This window comes from Pantherophis guttatus, chromosome 10, assembly GCF_059756535.1.
Source record: "Pantherophis guttatus breed Tessera chromosome 10, ASM5975653v1, whole genome shotgun sequence".
Taxonomy (NCBI): Eukaryota; Metazoa; Chordata; class Lepidosauria; order Squamata; family Colubridae; genus Pantherophis; species Pantherophis guttatus.
Window position 1 is genome coordinate 13,558,582 of NC_142072.1, and position 16,338 is coordinate 13,574,919.

At 39.6% G+C, this 16,338-nt stretch overlaps 1 protein-coding gene across 8 annotated transcripts in view; it reads right to left on the reverse strand.

The window, feature by feature from the left end:
* PTPRU (protein tyrosine phosphatase receptor type U) overlaps positions 1 to 16,338 on the reverse strand; it is a 408,282-nt gene that overhangs the window by 127,528 nt on the left and 264,416 nt on the right. For all 8 annotated transcript variants that reach the window (XM_034413695.3, XM_034413698.3, XM_034413697.3 and 5 more), the window contains exons 11-12: positions 5,134 to 5,236; positions 580 to 853 (exon numbers count right to left, since the gene is read on the reverse strand). In XM_034413695.3, coding sequence (XP_034269586.2) covers positions 580 to 853; positions 5,134 to 5,236 — 377 coding nt within the window. The remainder of the gene's footprint in view (positions 1 to 579; positions 854 to 5,133; positions 5,237 to 16,338) is intronic.

A 16,338-nucleotide genomic window follows, 5' to 3' on the forward strand; every position in this document is an offset into this window, starting at 1 on the left:
TCAATTTAGGATGCTCCACATACGAAGAAAGTGTTCCTCCCCTTAATTATAGTCCTAAATGTTAGGAAATCATCTCATGGTTCAATTAGTGGTGGGAACACCTACTGCAATAAGACGGTTGAACTTAAGACTGTTGGGTATTTCACCCTGATAGGAAATCACAGTCAGCTTAAGGAAAAGAGTCATAGAAACCGGGGGTGGAATCCAGCAGGTTCTGACAGGTTCTGGAGAACCGGTAGCGGAAATGTTGAGTAGTTCAAAGAACCGGTAGTGAAAATTTTGAGTAGTTCAGAGAACCAGCAAATACATCTCTGGCTGGCCCCAGAGTGGGGTGGGAATGGAGATTTTGCAATATGCTTCCCCTGGAGTAGGGAGGGAATGGGGATTTTGCAGTATCCTTCCCCTGCCATGCCCACCAAGCCACGCCACACCCACCAAGACACACCCACAGTGTCTTGGTGTCTTAGTCTTTTACTACAGAACCAGTAGTAAAAAAAAAAATGGATTTCACCACTGATAGAAACTAATATATTTTAAAGATGGAGTTGTACCAATTAACACTCAGAGCTTGCTACTTACCCCTTTGAGATTGCTCATAGCCTGGAAATAGATGAGATAGGCTTTCTTGGGTTCCAGCGGAGGATTCCAGTAACCACTGTAGGTTTGATTGTCCCCTACAGTGAAGGGTCTGGCTTCTGTGAGGCTGCCTGGGGACAGTTCAGCTCCGAAGTAGTGAACCAAGCCACGGGACATGGCGTCATCAAAAGTGAGTGGCACTGGAAAGCATTCTGGGCCACTTAACTCCCGCTTGATCTTCCTAGGTCTGTCTTCTTCCACAATGACTTGATAAGTGCTGAGATCCCAGGAAGCAGAGAAGGTTGGGAAGAGAAAGCAAAAACAATAGGCGATGTTAAATGAAGCCCATCCTAAACTAATTTAATTTTAATTATTTATTTTTCACACTTCTTTAACCCTTCATCTCCCTCAGAGAGGGGCTGTTGATTCCCCTACACTGCCCTTTCTAAATCCACATTGTCTATCTTCTGACTTATCTATTTGTAGTGGATAATAAATCTTTTGATCTAAGGGGATGGCATCACCACTCCACTGTTCGTAAATGAATTGCCTTCAGGAAAGTTTCCAGGAGGAAGGAAGAAACAGATACACTTTTGATTCTGGAATACCCCATTATTCCGATGCTGGAGGAAGTGCTTATAACTTCCTGCTAAGAGATTGCAGAATATGCTATGAAATAAGCATGGTCGTGTTTGTCCGAGACCTCCAAAAAGTTTTCCATCAGCAAAGGAATTAAAGCCAACTGGAAGAAGGAATGCTCATACTATTATCTGAAAGACTCCTCCTGAAAACTTCGCAAATAATTTTGCCTTCTCATAGAAGCATTCCCCTGTAAATGGAACATTAGCAGCAGGGTTTTCCCCCCTCAATTCTACATCATAATAGTCAATCACCCAGCACCATAATAGTCAATGATAAGTATTGTCAACTTGGGACCCTTAACTTAATTTTACACAGCTCTTGACTAATTGCAAAGGCTTCCTGCAAGCTGTAAATTGGCGTTTGTCAAAGCAATCTGTAGCGAGGAAGAAATAGAGTGGAAAAGGGGGTTTCAGACCCAAGAACGACATGTGGGGATTCTTCCAAGCTGAGTTTTGTATTGTTTCCCCACCTGTAGACGGAATCTTGCCAGACTAAACACTCTGACTATCTGCATCTATCATATCCTCTGGGAACTATTAGGGAGGGACTGTCTTCACTTTCATTCTCTCACATAAAATATCTAGATGAATTGTCTCTTATTCCTCTGGAATGCACCCTCTTCTTCCTGGGGATCCAGGCTACTAGATTCCATCACAAGAGAGTATCAACAAGAAGAAAAAGATGCTTCATCTACATTTGTTTCTAATTGTACTCCCATTTAAGCTCCACCTATTGTTTCCAGAAAGGACCTATGGACTCTCTTATTCTTAAGAGAAAAAGCAGAAAAGGTGCTCCTGCATTATGTGAATGTAGTAGAAGATAACATACATTCACGGAGCTTCTGGGTTCCTGCAGTTTGCCTCACTTTGGGCCAGCTAGTAACGTATCAGGGATCTGGCGAAAAGCATTTTCATTATGGAGGCATTGCTGATCTGTTTCAATGACTTACCAAAGCAGATGCGCTGTCATCCGTTCTCCATCTTTGAAATTACCAAAATAGCTCCCCAAGGAAGACAGATACAAGCTTTGGCCAACCAATCTGATCGGAAGGCAGCTGCTAAATTTGGATCTTGCTGACTGCCGTTTCCTCACTGCCAAAAGCTAAAGGAAAGGAAGCTCCCAACTCGGTATACACAACACGTTCAAAGAAGCCTAGGCTGGTCCTTCCTCCAAGCAAAAGCCCCAGGAGATCCACTAAGGAAGATGTCGCTCTTCCATTGCCCATCAACACAACACACAATTGTTCTATTCTGCCTTTGGAAGGGTCTCACTAAAGATCTCAAAACAGAAGCTTTGGCAACCTTACTACCACCATCAAAATAGCTATTAGCCATGTGTCTAAAGGTATCCGCTTAAATACCTGACAAAGTCTTGCATACTGAAACAGGTTTTATTAACCACCTGGTTGAAAAAAGCAAACCAAATCTTTCCCTCCCTGAGACATATAAATGGATAGCGAAGACTACACAGGAAGCCGAAAAGCCTAAAACATATTAAGCTGACAGTCACATCCCTCAGTTTTGTCTGGAAGTGAAAGCTCCTGACAAAATCCCAGTAGTATAATTCAGCTGCTAACCTAATGAAGTCTTCAGAGCCAACTAGTTACATCTGTGCTCTTGCAAGAACAGAGCGATGCAGAAGTGTGACACAAGGCTGTCTGCTTAGAACCCCCACATCCTCCCAATGCAGTTAACCACAGGCATTGATGTAGGAAAGTGCCCTAACACAGGGATCTCCAACCTTGGCAACTTTAAGACTTGTGGACTTCAACTCCCAGAATTCCTCAGCATGGCTGGCTGAGGAGTTCTGGGAGTTGAAGTCCACAAGCCTTACAGTTGCCAAGGTTGGAGATCCCTGCTCTAAAAGGCCTGGAGGCAAAATTTAAACCTTCACTTTCTTAGGGGCATATTTTTCTTTCCAAGCTCAATCGGTGGGAAGGGGGAAAGGAACCGAAAATGCTGAAATAGTTCATCAGATTATGTTTTAATAGGTTATTTAAAATGAAAAGTATCAGATTATGTTATTATCTGAAACAGGATAAACATGCTGCATGGGTGAAGGCTGGAACAACTGTGTGCCCCATAGAAAGACAACTGAAGAAAAGAAAATTATTTCTGGGTAGAAGTATTCAATTGATGGATAGCACAAGTAGGGCCAATGGTTCTCAATGCTAGTCCTCTTGCAAAAAAAAAAAAAAGTCAATGACTTTGCTTTAATGCTTTTTAAAACAATTGCCATGCTTAATTATAGCATATCCCTTTATTTATCTTGATCACTGAACTACGGTAATCAGATCCCAGTTGTGGATGAGAATCTACTGAACATCCACTGAAATTGTATATATTAAATTATATTAGACCAAGCCAAGTCCCTCCCCCAATCTTAGAATTATCCCATAGAACTCAGTCTTCTAAGAACTGAGAACTGGACATGCAGAAAAATCCTCCACACATTCAAAACTTGTAGATACAGATTTCCAAAATGTATAAAAGGGCAAAGTGGAAGAAGTAGAAGTAGAGGAAGCAAAATAAAGGAACGGTGAAGATCCCAAAATATTTCCTTAAACTCAGTTCAGATAGCACCTTGTTCAGCGGCAGAAATTCTGCTCCAAATTGTGTTCATAAATCGAGCACTATCTATATCAAGAGTTTTCCCCAATGAATTCCTTTCCCCATAAGTTATGGGTGAAGCATCTCAATAAAAAGGGGTGTTTCAGCCTTGCAGGACAATAAGGTGACCATTTAGGGAGGACAGTCCTTCTTTTGTAAGTTCTGTCCTCTCGAAAAGTGTCCTCCTACATGTCCTCCTTTTCGATATTTGAAGACTAATCTGTAAATCTCCGTATTCGATCGATGCCGATCCGATCCATTGCGTGTGATGTGACGTATTTGTATTTGACATGATGATTCATCAAGGCTCGATACAGTGCAGCAAGATGCGATTATGAGACACATGAGCTCCGCACAGGAGACTTGTTTTGAGAGAGTGCGCCCCGCGCAACTGGCTTTGTTTACTTCTTAACAAAACACGACACGGCACACGCACACGCATTAGACTCATTGTTGCAATGAATAAAATGTTTCTTTTATTTACGTTATATTTTTTTTCTTCAATTTATTTGTGTCCTCCTTCTCATTGTAAAAAAGTTGGTCACCTTAAGGACAAGAACAACCTTGCAGTTAACATTTTTAGAAAGCCAAGAAAGATAAGAGGGGGAAAAGAAAAGAGGAGGAGGTGGAATGCAATGAATCCGCTTGATAAAAGGAAATAGCCTTATTTTGAAATTCAAACAAAATTCATGATCCATTGCATAGGACTGACTGTCCTATACAGATCGGCCGATCTGTCAATTTTGGTTACTCTCTGTTTCTTATTTCAGCAAATATGTCAGGCTCCATTTGTCAAACTAGAGAAGTCTGTACTGAAATGCTCCACATTTCTTTCAATTTAAGAGACTTCTTTCCTGCTATGTTTCTCGGTGCAGAGTTTAGTAAACAACTCCCCCTAATGTAATATGGTTTCCTCTTTTTTTACATTTTTACATTCCTTTCAAAAATATGTCCATACTGTGCGCAGTATTCCATAATACCTTTTCAGAGAAGCATGAATTTCAAACAACAATGGCTTACCAAGCCAACCTCGCTGGTATTTCAAAGCAATTTTATTCCAGCCTGCATTCAGTTATTAGTTTCATTTAAAGGGCACCTGTTATTGTTGACTCTTTATAATGAAATTATTTTAATTTTGTGTACAGAGCTTTCCATTTTGTTTCCTTTGACTTTATTAACAACTCCTTCCCGCCTCTCACCCCAAACCTGTTAGGAATGGCATGGGCTGTAAATATTGTGTAATAAATAACAATTGCATTGTTAAAAATATGAAATTCAATCATCATTCATTTATCCTTATCACTACCTGATTGGGGCACCCCTGCCCTGTGCTGGCCGCAGGAGAACAGTGATGGTGCTATCCGACTCTCCCAGTGGTGAAGGTATGTCTCCATAATCAAAACTAGGTGCTGAAACAAAGCAAAAGGCAACCATAAAACAGGACTACATTTCACTCATTTTCCAGGTGCATTGTAGAGTTTCAAGCACACCATTGCAGCCACCATCCTGAATATTTTTTTTAGCATATGCTATGGATGTGCCAAATGTAAGTAACAGTTGTAGTAAACAGTACTACTCATAAGAGCAAGCATCATTATCATTGTTATCATGAGAAATGGCATACCATATGCACTGTATTTATGGACTATAGTTCGTTGCAGAGTCAGCCAAATGTTCAGACAGGACTTCACGTTTTTATCCACCTATCAATTCATTCCCAAGGACCTTGGATAGGCAGACGTGGATGTTGGATGGTATTAAAAGTATGGTCACAGAATATAAACTGTTCTAAGTAAAATTGATTTTGTCACTGCTGATGGTGTTCAAGTGGTACTGTAAGTGTCTGGGGATTGCACCCATTAGAGTAGAATAGAATAACAGAGTTAAAAGGGGCCTTGGAGGTCTTCTAGTCCAACCCCCTGCTTAGGCAGGAAACCCTACACCACTTCAGACAAATGGTTATACAACATCTTCTTATAAACTTCCAGTGTTGGAGCATTCACAACTTCTGGAGGCAAGTTGTTCCACTGATTCATTGTTCTAACTGTCAGGAAATTTCTCCTTAGTTCTAGGTTGCTTCTCTCCTTGATTAGTTTCCACCCATTGCTTCTTGTCCTGCCCTCAAGTACTTTGGAGAAGAGCTTGACTCCCTCTTCTTTGTGGCAGCCCCTGAGATATTGGAACACTGCTCTCATGTCTCCCCTAGTCCTTCTTTTCATCAAACTAGACATACCCAGTTCCTGCAACCGTTCTTCATATGTTTTAGCCTCCAGTCCCTTAATCATCTTGGTTGCTCTTCTCTGAACTCTTTCTAGAGTCTCCACATCTTTTTTATATCGTGGCGACCAAAACTGAATTACTAAACCATTACTATGAGTACTGGCTTTGCTTTCTTTTGCCACAACTGTTCTATTTCTATTTGTGGGTCTTCGAATTTTGTGATCTTCTCTAGTTTGTTCTCTTCTCTTCTGCTGTTTTCAGGTACTACCACTGTTTTTATTATTGTAATTATTTGCACCTTTTTATTATTTTCTTTTTGTAAATAACTCAAGATAGTGAACAACACAATACTATATCCTCTTCCCATTTTCCCAAAAATAACAATCCTGTGAAGTGAGTTGGGCTGAGAGAAAGTCATTGGTCCAAAGCCATTCAGCGGGCTTTCATGCCTAAAGCGGGACTAGAACTCACAGTCTCCTGGTGATTGGCCAAAGACATCTGGCCAGCTTTCATGCCTACGGCAGAATTAGAACTTACAGTCTCTTGGCTTCTAGCTCTCCCCCCCCCCACCCCCCCAAATCCTGGCTTTATTACTTTTTACTTCACATTCAGTCAGAGTTTTTCTTTTTTATATACATTTTATTTGTACATTTTTCTTTAACATATATGAGTGCTTAATAAACAGTGTATTGTCTGGGTCAATTTACTTATACATAATATCAATAATAACAATAATATTTACTTGTATATAGCGGTATTCTTCCAACTTCTAATTTCTACCTTTATTGTCTAACCATTTGTAAAATAAATCCCATGTTAAAAAAATATTCTGTGCCTTCTTTATCCTTTATCTTTAATGTTAACCTATCCATTTCCACACAATCAGGATTTTTCTGACCATAATGTTTTTCCCTTAGAAGTAAACCGCAGAGGTTAGATCAATGGTGAAATGTAAAATTTATTATTATCGGTTCTGTGGGCGAGGCTTGGTGGGGGGCGGGGTTATAATGTGACTAGGTGGGCGTGGCCACCTTTTTTTTTTACTTTTAAAACCATTTTTTCTACAACCTCTTCGGCCAAAGAGGTTGTAAAAAAAAATGCTTTTAAAAGCCTCTGACGATCAGGCAACTCAGTAGGATCGTCAGAGGCTTTTAAAAGCATTTTTTCTACAACCTCTTCGGCTGAAGAGGTTGCAGAAAAAATGCTTTTAAAAATAATTTTAAAAAGCCTCTGATGATTGCGCGGCTCAGCTAGGCATGGGGGGGCAGGGATTTTTGCTACCGGTTCTCCGAACTTCCCGCCGCCATCGCTACCGAACCGGGAGCATTTCACCCCTGGGTTAGATACTGGGTATGGCTGAGGTAAGCAGTACAGGTAATCCTTTTTTTTTTTATTAAAAAGGTTTTCAAATACAAATTTTTCCCCCTTTTTCCCCCCCCTCCCCCCCCTCCCTAACCCCCCCTCCCCACCCTTCCCCCCCTGTGACTTCTTCGTAACAAAAAAAAACCCTAATTCATAACAGATTACTTACTCCCTCCTCAAAATACTGACCTTTACTTACTAAAAGTATTATAAATCCCCCTTTATCCATACATTTCAGAAAAGAAGAAGAAAAAAAAACAAAACAAAAAAAAACAAACACATTATACTATAACTATTATAAAATAACTCTAATTTAGCATAATAGTGTTTTATATCTATGCATTATTGCAACAATTCAAAACCACCTTCCACTTTAAAACTATACAATAAGTCCTACTTTAATAACATTTCAAAGCGGGCTCCCCATAAAATCTAATTTAACATTTATTCCACTCTATCCATTTCCTCCACTCCCCTAAATGTATCACTTAAAAATCCCTTTTCTTAAACTAATCAGTCTGTAGCTAGCTTATTCACCCACTGTCTTACAAATTTACCATACACAACAATTCTTGATATCTTTAATTCACTGCCCACACTACTTAAAAATATATATATATATATATTCCATTATATCTAAATAAAAAAAAGAAAAGACAATAACTTTAAATTTATAGTCCATATAATATCTTCTTGAAGTCTTTCCACTGGATTGTTAAAACCAACATCCATAATAGGGTGACATAGCTTGCGGATGCAACAGTTTATTCAAGATCTCCAATCATATCTGCCCCCATCAGTAGTAAACATCTTCTTATATATATAAAAGTAAAAACAACCACCCGAGTGACATTATAATTGTATTCCATATAATAATAATTGTGGGTTTCATCAGGATTATTAATTTCCATCATCGTATTGGGTAACAACCCGATCTTCTGCATGTCCCAATGTGATTCTCTTGCCTTATAATTCAAGATAATTATAATATATTTATCAACACAAAAAGAAGTTTCAAAATAGATAATTCAAAACCATCAATTTGAGGCTCTTTCCATGTCCCAAAATTACGGCAATGCAGAGATCTGCCACTATCCTCAGGATGATATTGACCAATATGTCGCCTCCTCTATGTTTTCACATAATCATTCATATTTTAAAATCACTGGCTTCACTGTTGCTTGGGTTAGAAATTTCTATTTTTGTACAACCTATTTCTTTTTTTGTTTTCTTTTTGTGGGTTTGACCTCCATCCTAATTTTTTGTGTCTCGCATTTCTTTTTTATCCCTTGTATATCCTCTAATTGGTTTCCATGCTTGTCCTTGCCTTGATAAGTCATCACATTAAAATCAGATGGCACTTCTCTCAAATTTGTAGATAATCCAGCTGGGGTATCCGATAAATCCAAAGGCAATTTATCTGGTACAGTCTCTGTCTTTAGTTCCAGCTCCTTCTGCTTATCCTGTATTATATCTGAAGACGTTAAATTCATTTTCAACCTATTTTGATAAAATTCTTCCGCCCTTTCAACAGTATTTAACTGGTATCTTTCTCCTTGATATCTCAATATAATACCAACTGGGACGTCCCACCGGAATTGAATATTTCTCCTTTTTAACTCAGACACCAGAAAGCCAAATTTCTTCCTTTCCATTAATATCTTAGGTGGGAGTTCCTTGTAAATCCAAATCTTTCTTCCATACAATTGCAAATTAGAATTGAAGGAATTTTGCACAATTTTATTCCTAATTTCTTTATCTGAAAAATAGATTACCACATCTCTAGGCAATTGCCTTTGCTTGGCAGTCCAAGAGTTTATTCGATAAGCTCTGTCAATCCTACAAAACACTTCCTCAGGTTGAATCTTTAAAATCCCAGCTAGAAATTCAGAAGATATTTTCCTTAAGTCATCTCTGTTATTTTCCTGCAAACCTCTAAGTCTTATTGCATATTCTGTGAAATTATATTGTATCTTTAGAACCTCTTTTTGAATCCTCTGTTCCAGATATTCTACATTACCAGACTTTTGGTCAGCATCCATTTTAAATTTTTCTTCTGAACTATAATCCTGAATATTTAACAAATCATTTTCAATTTTTTGAAATCTATTGTCCAATTTATCTTGAATTTCATCCATTTTTGACTCTAGTAAATTAGTATTTGTATCCAACCGAATCATGAATTCTGGCAATTTTAAAATTTTTTGCTGCAAAAAGTCAAACTTGGATTTCACCAATTCCTTAGTTTCCTGCTTAAATTTTTCAAGTTGCTGATTCACAATCTCATCCCTTCTTTCAATCTCCTCTAAGAGAAATTCTATTATATTAAAATCAGGTTTCTGGGACTGAAGAGTTAAAACATATTGCTTTAAATTCTTGGTGGGGGAATCCCCCCCACCTATTTGTTTGTCTGACTTCACAAGCCTCAGTGCCATGTTTCCGCCTAAGCAGGCTTTGTTAGAAGAAGAAAAAAAAAAAAAACAAGACAAAAGACTTCCAGCCAGCAACACTCAAGCCTCCAGGGAAAAAAGAGAAAAACAAAAACAGGAGCGGAGTTTTGTCTACAAATGTAGCCAGTGGTATTTATTCCGCTACATTGTAATAATAAAAAACGGAAGAACTTTCCCTCTCAAACTCTTCTCCAGCCGCGGCAGACGCCATTTTAAAAAGAAACTTTTTTCCTCTTTCTCTTCCTCTATTCTCTTAAGTAATTTTTAAAAGATAAGTAAAATACTTGCGCTTCAGTATTACAGGTCCAGCTCACATTTCTTTGAGTAATCTGTCAAATTCGCAAGCTTGCTTTTGACGCCTGGCTCTGCATTAGCAGAGGTCTCCCAAAGCCCGGAGCAACGGCTGGGGATATGGGGCATCTCATCCGCTCCATCCCAAAAGTAAAAGAAAAACTTTTGGGACTCTGCAGAGAGTTCTACCCACCCCTGCCGGCTCTATCTCCGTTTCCTCATGGGAACGGAGTTTTTTCGAGCCGCCGTTCCGTTGTGAAGGCGGCTCTAACAGGCAGTGGAAGCTGACGATCCCTAAGGAACGTCTGGCGGCGGCCAGCAGCAAACAGGAAGTCAGCAGTACAGGTAATCCTTGATTTACAACTAGAATTAGAAACTTCCATCACTGAGCAGGGCGATCATTAAGTGAGTCGCTCTTGATTTTATGACCTTTTTGGTTGTCGTCACTAAGCAAATTCGACTTCCCCCACTGACTTTGCTTGTCAAAAGCTGACTGGGAAGGTCACAAATGGTGATCCTGTGATCCCTGGACAGCAGCGATGTTGTGACAGTCATAAATGCAATGACTGGTCATAAGTCACGTTTTCCAACATCATTGTAACGTCAAAGGGGAGCTAAGTGAATCATCATAAGTCGAGGACTACTTGCACCGATTCACACTGAAACATCCCCTTTATAATATTAACTTTTTAGTCTCCTCCACACAGCAAGACAGGCAGGCAAACCTTGAGTTGCACACATTCGGAGAAATCAATTTGAAATTAAGCTGATGGCTGGATGTGACCCTAAGGTCATTCCCAATCCACTCCTGCATTAAACCTCATTCAAAATACTTACAAGAGAAAGAAATAAAAAAAGAAATAGGAAAAAAAAGGGGGGGAGGGCTTGTAGCTGCCTCTTTTTCCCATCTTTACATCGGAGAATAAAAAGTATCACAAGGAGACAAGCCTGCAGATCAAGCCAGATGCTCCTAGCAAAACCATTCTGTGTATCTAAAGGAGCTTTGAAGGAAGTTGAAATGCCTATACAAAAGTGCTGTCTTTTCAACAAAATTAAGTTGTGAGAGGTGCACAATACAATAGCGATTCAATGCAATAGGTGAATTCAATAGAGGTTCAGCGAAATTGCCCAAACTTGACCTTTCTCAAATCAAAATGAACTGTACAATCAGACATGTTCTAATAAGCGGCACATAAATAATTGCAAAGGCGTTACTATTTGTTTCCAAACTTCATCAGTTCAACATCTGCTCGCTTCGGATTGTGCAAGAATTTGACTGAGATCCTATCAAACATCTCCATCAACCTCACCTTTCTTCGCTGAATTTCATTTTTTAAAAAAAAAACACAATAAAACCTGATAATTCCAAACAGATATGGGCAATTCAGAAGCTTCTGTGTTGTTCCCAACAGCCATTTCTGAAATCCAGATTGCATCTAATTCAACCACTCCACCAGATGGATTTTTTTCAAACCAGTTCAAATTGGTCAGTTGGACTGATTTCCTACGTTAAAAATTGCCTATTTGGATGTGGCAATTCAACTGAGATTCTGTCTGATTTGCATAGGCCAAGTGTTCTCCAAAACATCAGTACACTACTGCCCTATTCCAAAACTGTATTATATGCTGTGTCTGTAGGAAATGAAATAATTCCTTTTTTGGATATGTAACTGTTAATCTCGGAGGGGTTGTTTGAGGGAAAAGGGGGGAAGAGTGCATGGTGCATATAAATGGAACATTTTCCCTATGGTTCTATCTCTTGCTTTTATTAATGGTCACAGACTCACGTCCTTAGCTCACAGCAAGAGAAACTACTGTATTTTTTAAAAAATGTGCATTGCACTGTGCTGATTATTCTAAAAGCAGCTGTTACAGCACGGTCCCCTCTTCCAATGCAAGGGAAGCAAAGGAAAGAAACATAAAGGACGCATTAATTAGACCCACTTTTGACAGAGTAGGACAAATGGAAAACATGGCCAGGAACAACTTTCTAGACTAATAAATGAACAAGATGCAGAAGAAATGTACCTGCTCCATATTCAGAAATGAGCTGACCTTAATTTACGCTCCCCAGAACTAATTTCTGAATCTGAATATAGTCTATTCCTTGTTTATCTATTTCTCGACGTGTTGCGATGAAATTCTTCCATTCAGAAGTTGAATGAGAGAGTGTCTGCTTCAACACCATGGCTCAATGGCCGGAAGGTACCCAAATCTTCAGTCCCCTGGCCATTGGAGGAGATAATCAGGCTGGGGGAGGGGTCAAATGCATCATAAGCCACAAGTCTCTGCATGCCCACAAGAGATCTAAGACCAGCCCACCTTGAATGCCTTTCTTATCTCCCACTCATTTCCCTTGAACATTAGTTGGTCAGATTCTTGTATAGAATTTAAGCTTGCAATAAATCTTTTATACTCATTAGAACTGCCTGAATCTCCTGATTCAGCATTCACGGTAGGAAAAAAAGAAGCTAGCCAGATGTAGTGGAATGCCCAGCTAGAGTGGGTGAAGAAGCGAAGAGACTGGCGAGCTTAGAACAAGACGTGACACAGACCTGATCTCCCCCAAATCCCTTAAACCCTTTCTTATCTGGTTGTCCCCAAGAGAATGCAGCCAGTCTGGCAAGATTCTTGTAAATAGGCAAGCAGCAATAAAGAAGCTTCTCTGATCAATTCAGGGTGTTGCTCTGGTTCCTTGCGCCTGACACCAGCAAATGCTAGTGTAGATATTCCCTTAGTTGGACTACAGGTAGTTCTCAATGTCTGACCAAAATGAAGCCTACCCATTACAAGAGCCTCGGTGGTGCAGCGGACTAAGTGCTGTTAAGTGCTAGCACTTAGCTGCCAGCTCCCTGCAATTAGTGCGAGTTCAAATCTCACCAGGCTCAAGGTTGACTCAGCCTTCCATCCTTTCGAGATAGGTAAATTGAGGACCTGGATTGTGGGGGCAATAAGCCAGCTTTGTATAGAACAACACCGCTTAGGAGGGGCCGAAAGCCCTAATAAGCAGGTATATACATAACAGTATGCAGGCTATTGCTATAATGCATTGTAAGCCGCCCTGAGTCTATGGAGAAGGGCGGCATATAAATTGGACTAATAAATAAAATAAATAAATAAATCACAGGTTGTAAGGTTGTAAAATGACCAATCCGATTTTAGGGGTTTTTTTGTGGTGCAAATGCTGAGTTTTTAAATGGCCACCACATTGTCACGGTTGTTAAGTTCACAAAACTGGAAGCAAATGCTGGCTGTCATCAACATCATCATAAAACACAGTCACATGACCGGGAAACACTGTAAGCAGCCATGTTGCCAAGCATCTAAATTCAACCGCAGGATCACAGAGGGGGCCTGTTATCACTTTGAATCCAAGTCATAAGTTGCCCGTAGTTAAGTCCATCATAACTTTGAACGGGTGCCAAGTGACCAGTCGTAAGTCAAGGACTACCCGTCTTTTTTTTTTTTTACCCAGGGCTGACCTTCCATGGAGAGAGAGCAAAGCAATTCATTGACAACACCTCCTGCCCTTCCACTCTCTTTCTAAAGAGCCTGCAGGCCCAGATTAATAACTAGTCACTTTAGCCCACCTCCTGCAGCCTCCCAATTCCTCTGCTCCCCATTAAAAAACATTGCAGCCCATTCAGCTATGGTTAATAGCTATACCAAAGGCATTAGCAAACAACCATAAGTAGTATATGGCTTGTTAATAAAGCCCAATTAATCCTTGTTTTGTGCCTTTGTGAGGCAATCTATTTTGTTCCTTTCATTTGTAATTCGTCCCATGATATGGGACTTTGTGGGAAAGAGGAAGTGGGAGGGAATCTTATTTCTGCAATACCGGATATCTAAATTATCTCAGCTTTGCTTCTTCCCGTGAGACACTGGCTTTCCCCAGTCTGCAGCCCCCTTCTCCCAGGAGACAATCGAAAATGCAGTACAGGGAGTCCTCCACGTACAATCATTCATTTAATGACCATTCAAAGCAACAATGGCACTGAAACAGAGACTTATGATCGTTTTTCACACTTATGATCTTTGCAGCATCCCCATGGTCATGTGATCAAAATGCAGAGGCTTGTCAACTGGCCATGTGTTTATGACACGATCACCATTTTGAGACCTTCTGACAAGCAAAGTCAATGGGGAAGCCAGATCCACTTAACAACCATGTTATGGACGTAACAGCTGCAGTGATTCACTTAACTGTGACAAGAAAGGTCATAAAACGGACCAAAGCTCATTTAATAACTGTCTTGTTTAGCAAAAAAAAATTGGGCCTCAATTGTGGTCATCAGTAAAATACTCTTTGCACACAGTAAACAAGGGCTTTGGGCTCTATTACCCCAAAATTAAAATGTTGGGGATAGGGAACATTCTGCTGATTTAAGAAAATATCAGAAATCTTTTACATTCTGAGATCTTGTGTATTTCTGACTGGTTTACCATCAGGAAATATAACTTTTATAAACCCCAATACCAACACACCTGACAAGACTCTCAGACTAACGTGTGGATCCAAACACAGTTGTCTATAGACTTTACAGATTAACAAAGTTGGAAGGGATCTTGCAGGTCATCTAGTCCAACCCCCTGCCCAAGCAGGAAATCCTACATCTGCCTCTACCTAGGATCGAACTCACAACCTCCTGATTGTGAGGCAAGAGAATGTTCCTAGGCACTTCACAGATAACACACACACCCCAAAAGAATTGCAGGAAAAATGTGCTTAGAAATGTGTTGTCAGAGAGAATACATTTGAAGACATGTATTTTATCTGCAAAGATTTGCACAGCATTGTGTGCATGCTGCTATACATTGTTTTATGCAGCTTTTCCTAAATTACAGATTAGTGCCCCCCCCCCAAAAAAATTGAGGAAAATGTGCCTGAACATGGACACAAAACAGCAGCAGCTATTGTCTAAGTATGTGCATTGTTCTACAGTAGTTTAATGGCAGAACATTTTCCTAACATGAAGAACCAGTGTTCAAAAATGTTATGAAGCCCATAATGAGAAGATCTCACTGGAGAATTCGAAAACCCATGGGCTGAGTCAATGTAAACAATATTGGATTTTATTCTTTCCTTAGATTGATTGAAGTAGTTGCCCATCTCATTTTCACCTGACTCTAGGCAGTTTCCAATAAAACAAAAGAAAAGAAAACGTGCAATTGATAAAACAAAAGCACACAGCAGCTGGATTGACCAGATTATTTGGATTTTATTGCTTGTGCGGGTTTTTTTTTTCCTCTTCACATCTTAATTTTGTTATTATTTTGTGTCAAGCGTTCCGTTGACTGAAGATAGTTGCAATCTCCCTAAATAAAACAGCGCCTTGAGAAAACAGAGACACCCAGACATATCTGCCATTTAATGAAAAACACCCAAACTTCCTTCACTCAGTCCCAAAGGTGCTTTTTCAGGAGGCAACTGTTGTGGCCCTCAATGAAATCAAGTTTGACAACGCTGCTCTAAAAGGATGCAAATGACCAGCTGTCTGCAAGGAATATAAACCCTTCCATTCCCCACTATTCTGTCAAGAGCTGAAGAAGCTTCTTGGATGAGAAGCGAAACGTCTTCAAAAGAAATAAGAAGAAGGTCCAGTTGCCTCCTGACCTGGATAAGATCCATGACCTGGATGACTGAGAATCTCTACAGACTTCCTTCACTCAGCAAAGCCACCTTACCTATGGTACCTGAAGACAAGATTTCCCACCCATGCAGATAATCATCATTTCTCTAAGACCCTTTGCAGCAAGACCCAGAGATGGCAGTGTTCGGCTTCTCCTCTCCCAGATCACCCCCCAACTCATAGATCCTATCAAAATGTTATCTAATTCTGGGTTTTATTTAATTGACCAAACTAAGTAATAATTTTAATTAGCAATTTTATGATGTTTGTATGTCTATATTTTTCTTGACTGTACACCGCCTTGAGTCCTACGGGAGAAAGGCGGTATAGAAATATAATAAATAAATAAATAAATAAATAAATAAATAAATAAATAAATAAATAAACAAATAAATAAATAAATAAATAAAAGCCCTCCACTGAGTTCAGAAATGTGTCCCAGCACTGAAGACTCTGCAATGTAAACAAGACAGCTCTTGGACTGTCTTGCAAGTAAATTATCCAGCAGGGTTGTAAAGCATACTGTTTTCCATTTGAATTCAGACAGCAGGTTAT